Source organism: Castor canadensis, chromosome 1, assembly GCF_047511655.1.
Source record: "Castor canadensis chromosome 1, mCasCan1.hap1v2, whole genome shotgun sequence".
Lineage (NCBI taxonomy): Eukaryota > Metazoa > Chordata > Mammalia > Rodentia > Castoridae > Castor > Castor canadensis.
In genome coordinates this window covers 31799378-31820832 of record NC_133386.1, presented here as the reverse complement: position 1 = coordinate 31820832, position 21455 = coordinate 31799378, and the positions used below count along the sequence as shown (strand labels likewise).

General features: G+C 38.8%; 1 protein-coding gene across 4 annotated transcripts in view; it reads left to right on the top strand.

Moving 5' to 3' along the window:
• Enpp3 (ectonucleotide pyrophosphatase/phosphodiesterase 3) overlaps positions 1-21455 on the top strand; it is a 122370-nt gene that overhangs the window by 8959 nt on the left and 91956 nt on the right. For all 4 annotated transcript variants that reach the window (XM_074074522.1, XM_074074511.1, XM_074074517.1 and 1 more), the window contains exons 4-6: positions 1197-1322; positions 5119-5179; positions 11118-11215. In XM_074074522.1, coding sequence (XP_073930623.1) covers positions 1197-1322; positions 5119-5179; positions 11118-11215 — 285 coding nt within the window. The remainder of the gene's footprint in view (positions 1-1196; positions 1323-5118; positions 5180-11117; positions 11216-21455) is intronic.

Genomic DNA, 21455 nt, shown 5'->3' with positions numbered 1-21455 from the left:
ATATAAGCTTCAATGAAGTTCTACTGTGGCCTAAGTTAAACATCTTACTTAATTTCTTTCTTTTTTATTTATTGTTGTTGTTTTTGAGACAGGGTGTCTCTATGTAGCCCAGGCTAGTCTCAAACTCAGGATCCTCCTGTTTAGCCTCTTAAGTACTGGGATTACCAGCCTGCACCACTATGCCCAGCCTAAATTAATTTACAATTGTCCTCAAGCTTCTTGGGGCATATGATTCACTTGGAAAACTGGTGATTCTTGATCATTCTGATGCTAGCTAGTGCTCAATGGCATTGGCTTCTGGGCAGAAGACACAGTTTTCAATATTTAAATCTCTAAATAATCAGGGAAGATGAGGTGCATGTCTATTTTGGGGAAACTGAATATTAGAACAGCAGAGTTCTTTATATTGTGTTTTCTTAAAAAGGCAAGAGGGGGAGATAACCCACTGTATGTTGCTACCTATATTCCCTTTGCTTTTTCTCTCATCCTGTGACTCTTGTTTCTAAGAAACTAGTAAATGATGGTGAGTGAGGACCTCTATGCACACAGAAGCAATAGCATTCATCCAATTCATCTGTTTATCTAAGCACAGGGCAGATAAGATTTTAGTCACTGTTTCCTAGCAGGTGGTAATGGGAAGCAGCCTTCCTCCAGCTTTTGGCTGCTTTCAGCTATGGGATTTTTTTAAAACCACTCTTGCTCTATGTACAAAGCCTGGGAGAATACCAGCGTTGTGGTCAGTGCTGCCTACCCCTTCTGTCTGACCTGTCTGTATTCCTGTAGCCATGATTGTGCTTCTATTACATCTGTCATTGTTGTCCCTTCCTCGTGGCTGTCTTATACAAGGCTGGACAAAGCTCCTCTTGGGTAGTCCTATTCTGCCAGGGATAATGATGTTCCACCACAGGGAACTCCTACCCTTGGGTGGGTAAGGACCAGTATTCAAAACTCTCTAAAGTCAGAGTGCACCTGTGTGATAGACCAAAATTACAGCTCATACAGCCATATTTCTCTCTGCCACCCATGCTAAAGAAGAGGAGTCATGGATTGCTTCTTGTTTTTTATGATTATTTTCATTTATTAATGCAGTTAAATCATGGATTTGACAGTGTTCTGATGTGAAGAGAAATGCATTAACTTTGAATCTTTGATATTTTATACTTAAATTCTCAGAACTGAATTACATAATTTTACAGCTCAGATATGGACGTGCAATTTATTTCGTTGTGGAGAGAGTAGACTGGAGTCCAGCCTTTGCTCTTGTGCTGATGACTGTTTGCAAAGGAAGGACTGCTGTACCGACTACAAGAGTGTTTGCCAAGGTAAGCAGAAGATGTGGTGCATCTGCCTTTGTGGATCCCTGGAACTCTGACTTTCTTAATGTTAGCCAGAGAATCTTTAGTTACTCCATAGAGAGGAAAAGATGGAATATGTTCACTGTGAGAGGAAGTGTGATTTATACACTGTAGAGGAAAGGAGCCAATCCCATAGACATAGAAAAGAAGAGAGAGTGCACAGTTCCATGTTTGTCTAGAAGGCAATGACCTTCTATCCAATGACCGTGCCAGATATACTTGTGATTTAAGACACTGGATGGCAGATCCTGAAGTTAAAACATTGCAGAAGAGGGTACCTAGCTGATGTATTTAAACAACCTTATCTTTTATTATTATTATTTTAATATTATTATTGGTGGTACTGGAGTGTGAATTCAGGGCTTCCGGTTTGCTAGGCAGGCACTCTATCACTTGAGTCATATTTCCAGCCCTTTTTTCTCCTGTTATTTTTGAGATAGGGTCTGCTGTTTGCCTAGGCTGGCCTGCACTGCAATTTTCCTATTTTATACTCCCCCCGCCCAACCCCGGTCACTGGGATGACAGGTGAGGGTCACCATACCCAGCTTTTTCCATTGAAATGGGGTCTCATGAACTTTTTTTGCCTGGGCTGGCCTGGAACTGTAATCTTCCTGATCTTAGCTTGCTGCATAGCTTGGTATGACAAGCTTGTACCACCTTGACCAGAGATAAGGTCTGGTGAACTCCCTGCCTAGACTGGCCTCAAGCTGTGATCATTCCAATCTCAGCCTCCCAAGTAACTAGGATTGCAGGCATAATCTATCAGCACCTGGCAACCACCATGTCTTGACTAAGGACCCTTAGAGAGTTAATGCATGTTCAAGATTAGAGTTCAAGCATTCAACTCCTGATTTCACCAGCTCCCTACTTTATAAATGATTTGAAATTCTTTTTTAGATTCACCAATCTCTCAGAGCATCTGAAATTTATGAAAATTCCATAAATATAGATAAAATTTCATATACATATAGATAATTTCTTTAAATTAATCCTTTTTCATATAATACCACACTCAACTGAACTAGTTTATACTTTTAATAATTTTATTGAAAAAAGCAAGATAAGCTTGAATTCTGACTTTTGAAATCAGAGGAAATTGTAGTGTAAATGTCACTGGAGTTGGATTCTTGGGACCAGAAATGGTAGAAATATGTCCAGAGCCAGAGGGATAGAGATAAGCCTTTTTAAAACAAAAAACATTGACCTATATTAAATTGTACATACTGAGGGGTTTCATCATGGTGTTTCCATGCATGCATATAAAGTACTTTGATCAGCTTCACCTCCTCTATTAGTCTTTCTTATCACCCTCTCATCCCTCCCTTTTTCCCTTCCTCTTCCATCTCTCTAGTAGTTTCCTTTTTAGTTTCATGACCTTAGTTGTTTTATTCCCCCCTAGTCTCCACAAAAAAGAGAAAACACGTGATAGTTGTGTTTGTGGGACTGGCTTATTTCACTCCATATGATGATCTCCAGTTCCATCCATTTTCCTGTAAACAACATAATTTTATTATTCTTAATGGCTGAGTAAAGCTCCATCGTGTATATATACAACCACATTTTATTTACCAGTCATCCACTGATGGGCACTGAGGCTGATTTATAACTTGGCTATAATGCTTTGATAAACATGAGTTTACAGGTATCTCTGCAATTAGCTGACTTTGACTCTTTGGGGTATATCCTCAGAAGTAGTATGGCTGGATAATATGGGAGGCCTTTTTATTAGGACATCAGTTAGATGGAAGCCACAGCTCTGACCAATAATAAATCAAGCATCAGGCTGTGGCTCCCTGAACAAAGGAAAGGGAAAATCTAATTTTGGAAAACTTTCCGCCAATAAGTTCCCATTCGGGTCCTTTATACAAATAAGGGACTTAAACTGATGGACAGGGGCCAGTCCCGACTGATTAATGTTTGAGCTTTTATAGATAACTCATCGGTTGGCTTTGACTTCCAGGTAAGGCAGGTTTTCAGAAGACTGACCCTTGCTTGCATCTGTACGAGTAGGATGTGTCTGCACCTGCTGTGTTTTTAATCCTGGGGCTACTTGTGAGCCATGGGTCCTCATTTATGGCCTGTGTGACTGCTGTGAAAGCACAAAGCAGATGTGATGCCTTGGGGCCCCTTACCACCATATGATCTTTTACTTCCCTTTTGGGTGGTCCTCAACTATCTCAGAAACATTACTTGTAATCTATTAGTAGAAAATAAGTTTTGTACTAATAGATGAATCCTTTTTATAGGAAATATAATTAAAATAATCTAAAAAGGCTTAGAAAGTAGCTTGAAATGTATCTCTATTTTAAGGTAATAACTACTTAATATTTAACTGTAAAATTGGATCATTAAAAATTACCATAAATCTACAAAACATGGGTTCTCCTTTGTTTTCCTAATTTCAGTAATCCTATTGCTTCTGACTCATTTTTCCTTCTTCTGCCCCAATTTTGTAACTTTGATTTTTATCTTAAGACTGATACTTAGGTCATGTGATAGCATTGTCCACTGAGGACAGTAGAAAATCACATACACAAAAATTTACATTGAGTTCATTGTACCCTGTTACCCTTTCTGAGTTGCAATGAGTGATAATGTAACTAGATAAGATGCATACACCCAGGTAAGTATATAATGCACAGGTGGGCTTTTAGCTAATTCCCAGCTTGACTATAACATGAAGTCTAGTGATCAATCCTTTTTTTGTCTATTTCTAAGTTTTGGATTTTTTTTTCTTAACAAAATGTAAGCTTCATTTCCTACTTCTCTCTCAAAATTTTAGGTTTCAACACAGATCCTAGAGTTAGTGTTATTGATATGTGAATATTTTCAGTATGCATTTAAAAAAAGATAAGGATTTTAAAAACTTACAATACCATGCCTATATATAAAAACATAATTATTTACTGTTATCAAATATCCAATCAGTGTTCAAATTTTTCTTCTTGTCTCAGAATATGTTTTTAAAAGATTGAAGCAGTAGCCAAATATTCTCTTTAGTAACTGAGTGACATATTTCAAGTCCTTTAAATATATACTCGCCCTTCTTTTTTCCCCATTATAGTTTATATATTGGAGACACAGGATCATTTGTCCTGTAGTGTTTTCCAGTCTGGATTTTGCTGATTGCATCCTTTGTGACTTAAGGAACTTATCATTTCATATGTTTTCTGTATATGAGTAGTTAGAGCCAGAGGACTGTTGAGCTTCTGGTGTAATTATTTACTTTTTGCAAGTATATTTTGTAAGCGGTGGTGCATCATGTCTACTTTGTCTTTTTTTAATGTTAGCCATTGATCATTCTTAGACCCATTAGGGGGTACACATAGTGACATTTATTTTCTCTCATTTCTGCTTCATTAATAAACTAGAATGTTCTATAAAGTGAAGCATCTATGGAGCAAATGATTTTTTTTTTTTGTTTATTTATTCTAGCAGTTGGGAAAACATTGTCCCTGTGGGGGGAGAGGGGGTTGAGACCATTATGAGAGTGAGAAGAAATACTCCTTTTCATCTAAAGGAACCCCGTTGTTTTTCTTAGTAGGTTGTCCTCCTGGCATTCAGTTGGTATAGATTACTGATCTCATAAGTCATGAGAGGCACTGCCATGGTCAACATGTGAAATGGCACTTGTGTTCTGAAAGAAGTTAGTCATCCAAGTGGCACAAATCAAGCAGTTCAGGAAGATCACAGCCACTGAAAATTTGCTTCTCTTTTCTATGTGTGAGGCAGCAGTCTAAAGATTATGATTTCCGTTTTGCAGGGGAGGCACCGTGGGTGACAGAAGACTGTGCCGCATTGGTGGAGCCTCAGTGTCCAGAAGGGTGAGCACGGATGCGTGGAGGTTTTTATCCTCCTTTAACAGCTGATGCATGATACTGCAGTTGAGAGGCAGGGTAGAATTTCCTCCACTCTCCTTTGATGCCAAATCAGAATACTTAACAAAAGGTTGGAGTCCTTGTGGCTCAAAGTCAACAGACTTTGCTTGCTTTATTGTTTACCAAGCACTTTTACATTAATTTATTATATTCACATCTCACAGTAACTTAAAAACTTGGTTGGCGTATCAAATAACAAACATTCTTAATGTCTTATGGTCAGGACTGGAATTTAACCTGAAATTTCTCCTCCTAGAATACCTTTCTATTAACATCCTGCCACAAATTCTTCTCACTAAGGGAAGGGGAAGAGGCTCGTGGAAGGTCTTAAAGTAAGAAACCTTACAGTAAGGTCTTCTATGTTACCTTGCAACATGGAAAAGGGGGCTTTTTTCAGGTGATCATAGGTCATGATGTGTGAGGAAACCCCCCTCACCCCTTTCATGCTTCTCCCCCACACATTTGTGACATTGCTCCCAGGACTTTACTTGGGTCCCACATTACCACCCGGCCAGGGTGGACTCCCCTTTCCTCCCTTTGGCCCCAGCCCTTCATACTTTTCTGGGCCCCAGCATTGTAGGGATGACAGTGAGGGTGAAGAAGTAAGAAATACCTGGATTTAGAAAGAATCAATGGTTTTAAAATGGTACCATTTCATTAAAAAAAATGCACATGGAGCTGGGCGCAGTGGTGCACCTGAAGTACCAGCTCCTAGGGAGAATGAAGAAGTAGGATGAATTGAACCCAGGAGCTTAAGGCCAGACGGGGCTTGAAGGCAGATGCGCTCTAAAAAAAGAAGAGCAAGAAGAAGAGGAGGAGGAGGAGAAGGAGCAAGAAGAGGAAAAGGAGAAGGAGGAGGAAGAAGAGGAAAAGGAGGAGGAGGAGGAGGAGGAGGAGGAGGAGGAGGAGGAGGAGGAAGAAGAAGAAGAAGAAGAAGAAGAAGAAGAAGAAGAAGAAGAAGAAGAAGAAGAAGAAGAAGAAAGGAGGAAGAGTTTGAGAGAGAAGGGGGAGGAAGAGGGGAAGGAGGAGGAAGAGGAGGAGGAGGACGAGGAGGAGGAAGAAGAAAAAGAAGAAGAAGAAGAAGAAGAAGAAGAAGAAGAAGAAGAAGAAGAAGAAGAAGAAGAAGAAGAAGAAGAAGAAGAAAACGAAGTATGTATGGTGTTAAAGCAAAACTCTTGAGACTGAAGGATCTCAGAAACAAAGGGATCTGAGCTGCTACAGATGCTGGCCAGAAAACAAAGACAGGTCCTGGAACAAGATCCCTTAACTTCCAGCAGCAAAGGTGGGTAGTGGTTAGAAAAGGTTCTCTGGACCAGGGCAGAGAGCATTTCTTTTTTTAATGGAAACTGGGGAAGGAAAGCATAAATTGTTCATGCCCACCCTACATTGGTATTTATGACAGGATGGGATTATGTGAAGCTGATGCTCCCAGTAGGAGAGAGGTCCACAAGGAGAAGCACTTGTTGCTCCTGGATTGGTTGGGGTCAGGATGGGGTGGCACCTAAGGGGTGAGGATAGGATTTGAGTTAAGGTTTTAACATACAGGTTCAAGAATGTAGAATGGTTGTTTGTTGTTATGTTTTGAGGGTATTTTTACATGTAGTTGGTTAACTGATAAATCTCCTCATCCTTTCTCTTTCCATCCTTATCATTACATTTAGGCCGTATAAGAATGTTCTTCTTATTGAGGGGAGTGTCTGTTTTTGTACCATGGAACTTTAGTTTGTTCCAATCCTCAGGTCCACCTGCCCTCTTCCCCAGTTTCTGGGTGGAAGAACAATGGATTTAGGATGAGAAGGAGTTGATTTTGAGTCTGGGTTTGGCCTGAGGGACTTCATATTCATCACTTCTCTGAGCTTCATCTATAAAAGCAGAATAATTATAATAATAATGCCACGCTCAGAAGATTTTATGTAAAAACTCAATGATCTAAACAGGGGAAATGTTTGTTATACCATGAAACGGGGCTAGGGATGGGGATGCAGACTGGTCAGTGAGAGAGGGATTGGCTAGCATGCATGAGGCCTTGGGTTCGATCCACAAAAATAAAAGAAAAGAAAATAAAGCAGTAGGCCAACTTTAGTTCTAGTGCATAGCATTTAGTAGGTACTTAAAATTACTAATATTTTTCTAATGGGATTTAAAAAAATTACTTGTTTTATTAGATGGACCTGACATTGGAACCTATTGAAGTGTGTCCAGAACCAAGCAGCATAAATCTAGATGGCCTTTTCTCAGGGTCCAAATTACACTGGCAATTTATCTCCGACAAAAGCATACTGATAACAACAGGGGAACTTGGGATACAGTTCACTGGTAGAGTGCATGCTTAGCATGCGTGAGGTCCAGCATTCAATCCCTAGCACCAAAATAATAATGCTTCTTATTATTGATAATAGTTATTATTACACCAGCTAACATGTATGTAGTAATATGTGCTTTACACAATGTCTTTTATTCTGTGTAAAAGTCCTTTGAAGTAGGCTCTATTTATCCCTATCCCTTTGTAATGAAATCCCTTTAATGAAACAAAAGCACAAGACAATGAGGCCACTTTCCCAGGTTATATTACTTATGATTTCTGGAGGCAGTCAACAAACCCAGGCAGCAAGACCCAAGAGTCTCTGTGACTTGCTGTTCCCTCTGAAATATTCTGAGTGTGTGACAAACAATTGACCAGAAGAAGCAGTAAAAAGTAGAATAATGTGATGAATCGTTTGTGGCCCCAAGATTCCCCCTTCTGATAATAGGAAGGAAACAGACATTAGGAGGTGAGCAAAAAGATTTTTGCTGAGGTCTTTATAAAGAGCCTTAGCGCACTGAGACTAAAGATTAGCCGGAAGATCCTCTCTGGTCAATCACTTGTCTACCCAAGAATTCAAGAGCTGAGATTACAGGACTGAATTTAGCACCCTTGAAACAAGACGAGACTAGAGGGGAAGCTGGTGAGGAAAGAGGGGAGACTCAGGTACCTGGCACACTGGCCACCCCCACCATCCAGTCACTCCATAGATTTTGTTAGAGTCCCCTTCTATCCCTGTGTGGCACGGGAGTGATGATCCTGCTGAGTGTTAACAATATTCACTGCTAACAATGCTAGTGGTCGAGACGTTATCTTACATGAAACTCTCTTGCTTGACACTGAAGCTAGAATTTCTGTCTGTGTTTGTTTTTACTCTTTTTCTAGTCATCATGGTACAATAAGGAGCTTGGGCTCTCAAGTCAGACAGATGTGGACCAATAGCCTAGATCTGCCCCTAACAATGATAGAACACCTTGGGTAGTTACTTGATCCTCCTACCTGTCTTATTAGTAAGTTGGATGCAATATCAGGACCTGGCTTGCTGATTGTTAATTAGATATATTTTGTTAATGACAACGTGAAATAATAGAAGTGACATGACAATTCTTGGCATTCAGAGTGCCCTTACTAGGGTTTTATCACAGGCAGTAAAAATAACAATGATGCAATGCTCAACCTTGTTAGCTATCAGAAAAATAAAAAATGAAAAGATTCCATTTTTATCCTGCAGTCAATGCACCACAATTTGAGTAAAGTACCAGCTACTTGTCTTGATTATGGAAGAGTAAATTGATATAGACTGTCAGGAGAGAATAGACAAAATATTTGAGTCTATTTACCCTTAGATCAGGAAATTTAATCTTTAGCAATGTAGACTCAGGAAATAATTAAGGGTGTTTTAGTTGTAAGGATGTCTATGGTAGCAGCACATAAAATTGCTCTAGAGCTTTGAGCAGGTTGGAGAGGCAGGGAAGCCATTAAGAAAGAAATGACTTCCCAGTACAACTGAAAAAAAACAACAAAAAAGGACTATACTGACTCAACTTTTGCATTCCACTTTGTCCCATGGTTTATTGAACTTGTCTTTGTGCTGCAAGGTTATTTTGATGGAAGATTTATGTAAATAAGATTTTAAATCAGAATTATGCTAATCATTTATGAAAAAAAAATTTTGCAATGTAACCAGGCCACTTTTAGTTTTTTGATGAATTTTCTATACATTGCAGTTCAAATGGTCCCAATTTTTCATTTTTGTTTTTAAATTGAGGTGTAGGTCATACACATTGAAATGCTTCTATCTTAAGTGTATGCTATCATGAGATTTGGAAACTCATAAGCCTCAATAACCTACAGACAGAATATTTCCGAGACATAGAATGTTTTCACTACCCTAAAGGATGCCTCCTGTCCCTTCATAACCCTGATCCCTAAAAGCAATCACTGTTCTGATTTGTGTCACCATTGAGTCCTGTTTCACAATTTCATACCTGTGGACTCATACAATGTAATTCTCTATGTCCAGCTGTTTTGGCTTAACTCAATGTGTATGAGACTCCTCAATGTCATTGCTGGTATCATATCTCTCATATGGGCTTTTGCACAGTTCTTTCCAAGTTAAAACGTTAGTCCCATTCTCTTTTCATATTATTTCTATTGGCTCTTTTCGACTGAGTTCATACCAAAGCTGAGAAACCTGCTCTCACTTTACAAAGACTGATTTTGACATCCTTCTGTGTACTTTGCTAGCACTCTGTACTCAAACCTAGTCCTTCCCTCTCCTGTTTACCTCTCCACTTCATTTCCTAGATGAGGACCATGACTCCTTCATTGACTTTATTCTCAGTACCTAGTACAAGCTCCACTCAAATATTTGCTAAATGAATTACTCTACAATAAATAAGTATTTTCAAGCTAAACAAACTTGTTCTCCTGCCTCTTCACAGTTCACTTACAATGGGGAATTAGATGGTAACACTCACATTTTTTCTAGTTTTGCTCAAGCATATTGAAAAAATAGAAATCATTTTCTTATTTTTCACAATTAGCATCCAGAATTTTCTTTTTAATCATCTTTGGATAATTTATCAGAATTTTAAAAGATTTATTCTAACCAAATTTCTTGGAAAAGTATGTTTTGGTTTAAAACTTTAGATATACAATTCTTGAACACAGAATTGAGAACAATTTCTTTCACATACTTACTTGTATACCCGAATGGCTTGTCAGTAGTAGAATGAACAAGTGATGTATTCACTTACTGAACTACTAGACAGATGTGACAATGAGTAATTTATAGCTACATGCAGCAATATGGATTGATCTCAAGCACAAGGTCAAGTAAAAGAAGTTGGATTCAACAAAAGATGTAGTGTGTGACTCAATTTGCATACAAATGTCAGTAGGAAAGTAGACAAAACTACTCTATGCTGTCAGCAGTCAAGATATTTCTCATCCCTTTGGGGCTGGTGGGGTTTGCAGAGTTCAGTGATGGAGAATGTGATCTTATTTGGAAATGGTCTAGATTACTTTAGATAATCAAAGGAAACACCTTGGCACTTTTCTGGGATGTGGTGATGCTCTGTTTCTTAATTTTGGTCATGGCTACAGAGCAGAGTTCAGTTAGTAAAAATTTATCAAGGTATAAATGTGTGATACATGTGCATGTGAGCACTTGTGTGTAATACTAGGGAGACTCAAAAAGTGAAAGATAATAATAAAAAATTTAAAGGCAGTCTATGGCTATAACCCAAAAGTTATCTTTGATCATTTTACCTTAAATACTGCTCTAAAAATAGGTTGAAATTCTTTCAAGGTATTTTTTAATATCCAGAAATGTTAGAATGCACAGACAAAAAATGAATTTTTAGAATAATAAAATACCTCACACTGCAGTTTCTAAATTTCCTGTCATAATTGTACCCAAAAGACGGTAGAATTTAGCAATCGTTATGTGACCCAGAACTATTACTGTATTGTCTAAACAGATTTTTTTTTAATTTAGAGAATCGTAAGCAGTACCGAAAAGTGTAGTTTTTTTTAACAATCGTAATCATGGATGAAGTTCTTGTGTTCCATTTTCAGGTTTGACCTGCCACCAGTGATCCTGTTTTCCATGGATGGCTTTAGAGCGGAGTATCTAGACACATGGAGCACTTTACTACCCAACATCAACAAGCTGAGTAAGTCCTCCACAATCGAAAGCTTCATCTTTCTTTCTCTCTTTTTTTGGTGGTACTGGGGTTTGAACTTAGGGACTAGCATTTACTAGGCAGGTGCTCTACCATTTGAGCCATGCTCCTAGGCCCTTCCCCCACCACCTCCCCACTTTTTGTTTGGGGCTAGCCTTACACTGACATCTTCCTACTTGTGTCTCCCACATAGCTGGGATCATAGGGATGTACCACCATACCTGACTTGTTTGTTTCGATGGGGATTTTTACCCAGGTTGGCCTCAAACTGAGATCTTCCTGATCTCTGCCTCCTAGATAGCTAGGATTACAGGTATGAGCCACCATATCTGGTCTAATGATTTCTTCTGTTAACTCCAGCTCTAATATGCAATATTTGTAGAAAGATAGTCTGCTTCTTCCTGCACCGTGAAGCACATTGTGTTTTTAGCTTTGCCCTCACTCCCTGAGGACTTGCCACTTACTGCTGAGTTACTTTGGCCTGGAAAATTACTAACATCTCTCAGTTTCTATTTCATTCTCTAAATTTATCTTCATAATACAGATACCAAATGCTATGCTCAAAAGGATGCTTAGCTAGCCAGGCTGAACTAAAACCCTCTTCCATTGGAATTGTTTGGTTCTGTCATCCCATTGAGGATTGGAAATAACATCAATGAAAAATTTGGCTATTGAAAGCTTTGTGGGTTCTGATGCTTGAAATACATTTTGATCCTTCAGACATCACCTTGTTCCTCAAGTGTGTAAAGATGTCATAATCTAAGTCTGTGAAGGCAAACTCACCTCTCCGTTAGTTTCTACGGAACCCAGTTAAGAATAGATGTGGCAAAGGGCTGGTGGAGTGGCTCAAGTGATAAGAGTGTCTGCCTAGCAAGCGTGAGGCCCTGAGTTCCAACCCCAGTACTGTCCCCAAAACAGATGCACACACACACACACAAGAATCATTAGGCTAGTTGTGGTAAAGCAGGATTAGGATCATGGTCCCCTTGAGATGAGCTGTGTGACAGCAGGCCTCATTGCTAAGGAAGTCTGAGGCCCCCTCTCTGTGACACATCAAGCTGGCCAGGTTGGACCTGGTTGTGGTTGTGTTTGTGGAAACTGAGCATGAACTGAAATCCAGAGCAGCTAGTCATAACCATAACCACTGACGGATAGATGGGGACATGGCTCTCAGAGTCACACTGGAAGGAGGCGAGAATGTTATCTTGTCTTGGTGTGGGTGACAGCAGAAAATAGCAGAGAGAGAAGAGACCTGGCCTGAGTTAGAAGCCACCTTCCTGGAAACTGAGGTGAAATACTGGGGCTAAATCAAGGCTAGAAGTAGCAGGAGACAGTAGAGATGAGGCTGGGAGCAGAGTCAGGAAGGCTGGGTTGGGGACAGGAGCAACTTGCTCCCTGCCCTCTGATTTACCATGATAACAACACTTGCTACAAGATGCACCCCTTAGGATGTTAAGAATAGGATACAGTGCTGTCTGTAGGACCCATGCTCACAGCAGACCGTAAAGCACACTCCTTTACATAACTGAAGTTTCATGCACATTGTTTAACAATCCCACACTCTGCCCAGCCCCTGGAAATCACTGTTCTGTTTGGCTTCCATGATTTTGACTATTTTTGATACTTAATATAGATGGGCTCATGCAGTATTTTGGGTTCTGTGACTGGCTTATTTCATATAGCATAATATCTCATATAAGGTATGCCCATGTTGACACACATTACAGGATTTCTTTTTTAAGGCTGAATACTATACTCCATTGTGTATATATACCACACTGTTATTATGCCGTCCATTCACCCGTCAATAGACATTAGTTTATTTCCTCATCAAGCCATGGCAAATAGTATTGCGATAAGCATGGGGAGTGCTGATACCACTTTGGGATCCTGATTTTAGTTATTTTAGTCATTCGGTAGTTCTATTTTTAAGTTTTTAAGGAGTTTCCATACTGCTTTCCTTAGCAGCTGCACCATTTTTCATTCACACTAACTGTGAACAGAATCCCAATTTCTCCATGTTCTCATCAACATCTGTTTTCATTTTATTTTGGTGGTACTGGAGTTTGAATTCAGAGTCTCACACTTGCTAGGTAGACACTCTACCTGATGCTGTACTGAGCCAAGCATCTAGTACCAGCCCTTTTTGTTTTAGTTATTTTTTTCAGGTAGGTTCTTGTGCTTTTTTCCCTGGCATACTTCAGACCTTCATTCTTGTACCTATGCCTGCCATATAGCTGGTATTATAGCTATGTACCACCCTACCTGGCTTGTTTGTTGAAATGAGTGTCTTGCTAACTTATTGACCAGGGTGGCCTTAAACTGTGATCCTCATGTTATCTACCTCCAGAGTATCTGGAATTACAGGTGTGAATCACTGTGTCTGGCCCATTTTTATAAGTATTTGAACAGATGTGAAATGATATCTCATTGCAGATTTGCAGTGGCAGTGACATACCTGTTGGTCATGGCCTTCATCAGAGGAATGCCTACTCAAGTTCTTAGCCAATATTAACCAGGTTATTAGTTTACTGATGTTGAGTTGTAGGGATTCCTCATGCATTTTGAATATTAACCCTCATCAGATACATGGTTTGCAATGTACCTCATTCCGTAGGTGGCCTTTGCACTCTCTTGGCCATTTCTTTGCAATGTACCTCATTCCGTAGGTGGCCTTTGCACTCTCTTGGCCATTTCTTTGCTCTGCAGCAGCTTTTTAGTTTGATGTAGCCCCACTTATCCACTTTTACTTGTATTGCCTGTGCACTTGGTGTCTTATCCATGAAATCTTTGCCAAAATCAATGTCATAAAGATTTCCCTGTTTCCTTGTAGGAGTTTCACAGCTTTAGGGCTTACATTTAAATATTTAACACCAAAATGAATTGTTATTTATATGTAATGTATAAGGGTTCAAGTGCATCCTTCTGCAAGTGAATGTCCAGTTTTCTAATATTTTGTTAGAAAGGCTGTCCTTTTTCCATTGTGTATTCTTGGTCACTGTTGAAAATCAGTTGAGCATATATGCATAGATTTATTTCTGGGCTCTCTATTTCGTTTCATCAGTTTGTGTGTCTTTATGTCAGTGCCATATTATTTTAATTAATGTTGCTTTGTAACATGTTTTAAAATAAGGATGCGTCCAGTTTTATTCCTTTTCTAGATTGTTTTGGCTATTTGAAGTCTTTTGTAGTTCCATGTGAATTTTAGAATTTTTTTCTATTTCTTTAACAAATACCATTGTGACTTTGATAGGGATTACATTGAATCGGATCGTTTCAGATAGTATGAACATTTTAGTGGTAAGTTTTCCAGCCTGTGAACACAGATGTCTTTCCTTTGTTTATGTCTTCTCTGAAGTTTTGAAGAATTAGCATTAGTTCTTTTTGTTTGTTTTGGTTTTTGAGATAAGATCTCATTATGTAGCCTCAGCTGGCCTCTAACACGTGACCCTCCTGCCTTGGCTTCCCAAGTCCTGGATTGCAGGCACGTGCCACCATGCCCGGTTTGGCTATGATTTTTTAAGTGTTTGGTAGCATTTGACAGTGGAGCCCTCTGGTCCTGGCTTTTCTTTGTTGGGAGGTTTTTGATTACGGATTCAATCTCCTTACTGGTAATAGACCTACTTCAGTCCTGGTAGGTTGTATGTTTCTAGGATCGCTCCATTCTGCTACATCATCCTGTTCCTTGGCATGCGTTAGTTCACCTTAGTCTCAGGCTCTGTTTTATTTCTGAAGTGTCAGCTGTATTGTATTCTCTTTCTGATTTTATTGACTTGAGTCTTACTGTTTTTTTTTTTTTACCCAGTTAGTTTTACAATTTTGCTTATCTTTTCAAAACAAAGTCTTAATTTTGTTGGTCTTTTTTCTACTATCCTCTTTTTTATTTCTTCTCTAATCTCTATTGTTTCCTGCCTTCTGCTAATTTTGGGTGCGGTTTGGTTTTAGCTTTTCAGTTTCTCAAAGTGTAAAGTTAAGTTGTTTATTTGCAAACCTTTTTGCTTTGCCTTTTTGAGACAGTGGTTCACTATGTAATCCAGGATGGTTTGAGATTGTGATCCCTGTGCTGTGGCCTCCTGAGTACAGGGATTACAGGTTTGTATCACCACAGTCAACTCAATTCCTTTTTTAAATATAGGCACTTATTATTATAAACTTCCTTCTTAGTATTGTTATTTTGTACTCTCTAAGTTTACTGTGTTGTGTTTTCATTTTCAACTGTTTCAAGATATTTTTAAAGAGGAGCTTAGGGTGTGACTTAGGTGGTAGAGCATCTGCCTAGCAATTGCAAGACCCTGAGTTCAAATTCCAGTAACAAAACAAAGAAGGACAAAGAAAAGAAAGGTGTGGGAGGGAGGAGAAAAGGGTGGGGGGGAGAGAGAGAGAAATGTTCTCAGATAACAACCAAAACCACATACGAAACTGTAAAACTGGTAAAAATAAACTTATAGAGAAATGCAGAATGCTTTATTATTGTAAGGGTGGTAGGTAAATCACTTTTAATTTCAGTTTTAGTCTAGTATAAAAGCTAAAAGATGAAAGTATTAAAAATAACTATAACTAAAGTATAAGTTAAAATTTAAAATATCTTGTTTTCAGTTTCTTCTGAAAAACAGAATCTGTTTATAGTCTTGTGGAGGTTTCCTTATATGTTCTGAGTCACTCTTCCCTGCTATTTACGAAATTCTCTCTTTGTCTTTTGATAATTTGATTGTAAGTGTATTGCATGGATTTCTTTAATTTCATGTCTTTCAGGGATCTCTGTACTTCTTGGAAGTAGGTGTTCGTTTTCTTTTCTAGATTTGGGAGTTTTCAGGCATTGTGTCTTTGAACAAACTTTCTGGTTTCTCCTGTTTCTTTTCTCCTTCTGAAAATCCCGTGTCAATCCATTTGATGGTGTGCCATAAATCTGCTCATTTTTACTTGCTTCTTTTCATTCTTTTACAGATTTGCTCTTCTTTTCAAATGATTTCCAATGACATGTCTTTGAATTTGCTGATCATTTCTTCTTGAGGTAGTCTGCATTTAAACTTTTCTAGGGATATTTTCAGTGAAGTTACTGCATTCTTCTGTTCCATGGTTGTCATTTGGTACTTTTTTCAGTGTTGTTTGTCCCTCATGAAGTTCTCATTCTGCACATGCAAGCATCTTTATGATAGTTATGTTTAATTGTCTGTTAGGTAGATCAGACTTTTCTGCTTCATTAGGGTAAGCTTCTGAAGATTTCTCTTACTTTTGTTTTGAACATGTTTCCTTGTTTCTTCTTTTGTCTTTATTTTCTGTGTTGGTTCTTGTCTGTCTTAGTCTTCATGGAGTAGCCTTGTGTAAGAAAAACTCCCATCAGTCAGCTTGGGCAAAGATTCTCAAGTCCTTTCAAAACTTCACGGTAACCCAACCTTCTTTCTTTGTTCTTGGGAGTCCCTGAAGTGTCTAGAATATGTAAGGACCTATTAATGCCCTGAGATATGCAGGACTGAAGCTGGTTCCTCAAGCAGTCACCAGAAAAGTAGAATTGTTGGACGCACTGTCTAGTTCTTTCTGTCCCCAGGGATAAGTGGGTCTCTTGGGAGACCAAGTGTGTTCTTTGTGATGAGCCAGGGAAGTGGGTAGGGAATGGTAGTTAGTATGCTAGACCACACCATTGTCTTTGTTCTCACTGGTCCTGAGACAACTGAAGTATCCTGAGTGCTATTAGTGCTGCAAAGCAGGCCAGACAGAAGTCAGACAGTTAGGAAACTTCTGGAAACAATGGAACATTGGACATGTGGTCTGACTGTTTCCTTTCCCAGGGAGAAGTTGGGGGCTGGGGTGTATTATCCCCTAACCCTGAGCTGAATCAGAGAGAGAAGCTGTGCTAAATGTCTATATGCTAGTTCAAACCACATTTTTGTTCTCTGTATATCCCAGGAGCTCTGTGTTTGCTGGGTTACACCAACTCTCCAACAGAGATGAGATATTTTGGATAGCAGCTAGAAAAGTTGGGTATCAAATACCTAGACTAGGTGGGTGTTGGTGGCTCACTTCTGTAATCCTAGCTGAGATAGGGAGGATCACAGTTCAAGGCCAACCTAGGCAAATACTTGAAAATACCCCATCTCCAAAGTAACCAGAGCAAAATGGACTGGAGGTGTGGCTCAAGCTATAGAGTGCTTGCTTTGCAAATATGAAACCCCGAGTTCAAATCCCAGTCCTGCCAAAAAAAAAAAGGTAGATATCAAGTCCAATTCTTTCCCTTCTTGAAGAAAAGCTGGGAACTGGGAGTTCCCTCCAGATCATATGACACTATGCTAAAAGTGAGAATTCGGGCAAAGAGATGTTTCCAATTTTCCTACCAGTTTTGCTGTGGCTGGTTTCACACTTATGGTTTGCAGGAGCCTCTCACAAAGGGAATTGAACCATGTGTTGCTGGTAAATGGTTGTGTCAGTGGTTGGAAGAAGAATCCAGCTCTTCCTTTTCTGCCATACTGCGAGCATCACTCCTGTCAGTCTTCTTTTATTTTTTCTTTGCTGTATGCCAAGGGCTTGTATACATTCTTGTAACTACTGGGATAATGAGAGCCTCTGCACAGCTTATTATTGACTTCATTGAGTGCTGGAAATGACACAGATCAAGCACATAGTCTATCTAGGAGGGTACCAAATATGTGAAATATGAAAAGTAGCTATTTGGAGCCTAAGAATTCTGAGCAGTTGCTGTGTTTTCAATTTGCAGGAATACCTCAAATACCTTAAATTCATTTCATTAGGTCAATAGTTATAGGAATTTCATAAAGACTACATCGTAGCTTTGATCTGCACATTCTTTGGCTGTTGTATCTACTCATACATTTAGTCTCCTTCCCTTTCTTATATTTCCTGTAAGTCTAGTTACATATGCTTACCCCATTTATATTTTTAGATTGCTTCTTTTTAGTATTTTCTTTGTTTTGCAAGGCAGGTATACATAATTTTAATTTAGGTTTTGTTCTAATGTTTGTAATGTACATTTCCAAATAATCTAAATTTATTTCAAGTATCACTCACTATGCAGCTATACTGTAACGTAGGTGCCATTTGGTAGTGCACTCCATATCCCTCCTGGCCAATCCTTAAGACATTGCTGTCACTTGCATAACTCATATACATGCTGTGATAATCCAACACATTCTCATTATTAGTTTAAGAACACAGTTATCCTTTCATCCAATTAATAATCAGACAAAAGGTTCTATTTTACGTTTTTTTAGTTCTTTTTTATTGTTGTGTTGGGTGGGGGTACATTGTGGCATTTACAGTGGTTGTTATATTGTATCAAATATATCATACTTGAATTCTTTTTAAAAAATAGTTTTCTAGAAGTAATTTATGCACATGGTAAATATTTTAGTGCAATATTAAAGGGTATATAGCTAAAATAAACAAATGAACCTCTTCCCTAATCTTCTTACTTTTCCTCTGTAGAAGCAGCCATTCATTATTATTTGTTTATTATGTCTTCCTAGAAGTATCTACTTGGTCATAATTTAGATTAAGATGTGGAAGAAATAATGGTAGAAGACCATGTTTTCTGTGGTCTGTTCTTCAGTAACCAGGTTCAAAAGCAGGTGATACAAAATAGCAGCCTATGCCTGTAGAAAAGTGAACAGGTGTACCATTCAAGACATTATAACTAGGGTGATGTCATGTTTTCACAATGCTGGCAGCTTACTTACCTTTTATTTTATGCTCTGTGACTTTAGGCATTTAGGAATTTGGATTTCCCACCCATGTTTCAAAGAAATAAAAATAGAAACTGGTTTTATTTCTCTGCTCATTATATGACATTTTTCTCCCACTTAAATTTTTTTAATTATGTAAGCAGATCATATATCATTTTATTTTCTTATCATATGACTTCTTAACAACTTAAAAAATGTCTTCCTGATCTGAAGACAAGAATTATTCATGAATGCTTTTTAAAAAGAAAAAGGGTATTTTAATTTAAAATTAAGCCTTATGAGTCAAGTCCAAGAGCAGTACTAAAACTTAAGTTTGAGTTTGAGAAGCATCTGGGTAGAACCACTTGCACACCCATCTTCATTCCAGCACTACTTATAATAGCAAGCTTTAGAGGCAGCCCAGATGTCCCATGGCTGATAAATGGATTAAGAAAATATGGTATGTACAGACAATGGGGTTTTATTCAGCCATAAAGAAGAATGAAACTGTATTGTTTGCAGGTAAATGCATGGAATTGGAGAACTTCATGTTAAGCAAAGTAAGCCAACCTTAAAAAATCAAAGGTTGCATGTTTTCCCTCATATGTGGAAGTTAGACCTGTAAGTTAAGTGTATATATGATCATACATATATACACACAAACACACACATACATATAGTGAGAGAGAAAGAACAAAATAGTGAGTGTGTCTGAGGGGACTATAGGAGAAGGAGAGGGAAAGAAAATGTTAGAGAAATAACCCATCTATATATGAATATATTATAATGTACTGTACTGTTAGTTATTGAATATTAGGGGATCCTGGTGATAGAGTATGAGTAAGTAATGGGTGAGGGGAGGGGAATTTGATTAAAGCACAGTAATAGAGACCTGAAGTACCAAAGTGAGACCCACTTGGACTATCAATATACACTTAAAAAAATGAAGGGCAGGAAAGTAAAATAGATTTTTTTCTTGGGGCAGGAACCAGTGGGAAGGGGGGAGGGCATGCACTATTCACAATAGCCAAGTTATGGAAACAGCCAAGATGCCCCACTACTGACGAGTGGATTAAGAAAATGTGGTATCTATACACAATGGAATTTTATGCAGCCATGAAGAAGAATGAAATGTTATCATTTGCTGGTAAATGGATGGAATTGGAGAACATCATTATGAGTGATATTAGCCTGGCCCAAAAGACCAAAAATCATATGTTCTCCCTCATATGTGGACATTAGATCAAGGGCAAACACAACAAGGGGATTGGACTTTGATCACATGATAAAGCGAGAGCACACAAGGGAGGTATGAGGGTAAGTAAGACACCTAAAAAACTAGATAGCATTTGTTGCCCTTAATGCAGAGAAACTAAAGCAGATACTTTATTATTTTTTTTAATTTTATTATTCATATGTGCATACAAGGCTTGGGTCATTTCTCCCTCCTGCCCCCCCCCCCTCCCTTACCACCCACTCTGCCCCCTTCCTCTCCCACCCACCCCCTCAATACCTAGCAGAAACTATTTTGTCCTTATTTCTAATTTTGTTGTAGAGCGAGTATAAGCAATAATAGGAAGGAACAAGGGTTTTTGCTGGTTGAGATAAGGATAGCTATACAGGGCATTGACTCACATTGATTTCCTGTGCGTGGGTGTTACCTTCTAGGTTAATTCTTTTTGATCTAACCTTTTCTCTAGTTCCTGGTCCCCTTTTCCTATTGGCCTCAGTTGCTTTTAAGGTATCTGCTTTAGTTTCTCTGCGTTAAGGGCAACAAATGCGAGCTAGTTTTTTTAGGTGTCTTACCTATCCTCACCCCTCCCTTGTGTGCTCTCGCTTTTATCATGTGCTCAAAATCCAATCCCCTTGTTGTGTTTGCCCTTGATCTAATGTCCACATATGAGGGAGAACATATGATTTTTGGTCTTTTGGGCCAGGCTAACCTCATTCAGAATGATGTTCTCCAATTCCATCCATTTACCAGCGAATGATAACATTTCGTTCTTCTTCATGGCTGCATAAAATTCCATTGTGTATAGATACCACATTTTCTTAATCCATTCGTCAGTGGTGGGGCATCTTGGCTGCTTCCATAACTTGGCTATTGTGAATAGTGCCGCAATCAACATGGGTGTGCAGGTGCCTCTGGAGTAACCTGTGTCACAGTCTTTTGGGTATATCCCCAAGAGTGGTGTTGCTGGGTCAAATGGTAGATCAATGTTTAGCTTTTTAAGTAGCCTCCAAATTTTTTTCCAGAGTGGTTGTACTAGTTTACATTCCCACCAACAGTGTAAGAGGGTTCCTTTTTCCCCACATCCTTGCCAACACCTGTTGTTGGTGGTGTTGCTAATGATGGCTATTCTAACAGGGGTGAGGTGGAATCTTAGTGTGGTTTTAATTTGCATTTCCTTTATTGTAAAGCAGATACTTTAAAGCAACTGAGGCCAATAGGAGAAGGGGACCAGGAACTAGAGAAAAGGTTAGATCAAAAAGAATTAACCTAGAAGGTAACACACACGCACAGGAAATTAATGTGAGTCAACTCCCTGTATAGCTAT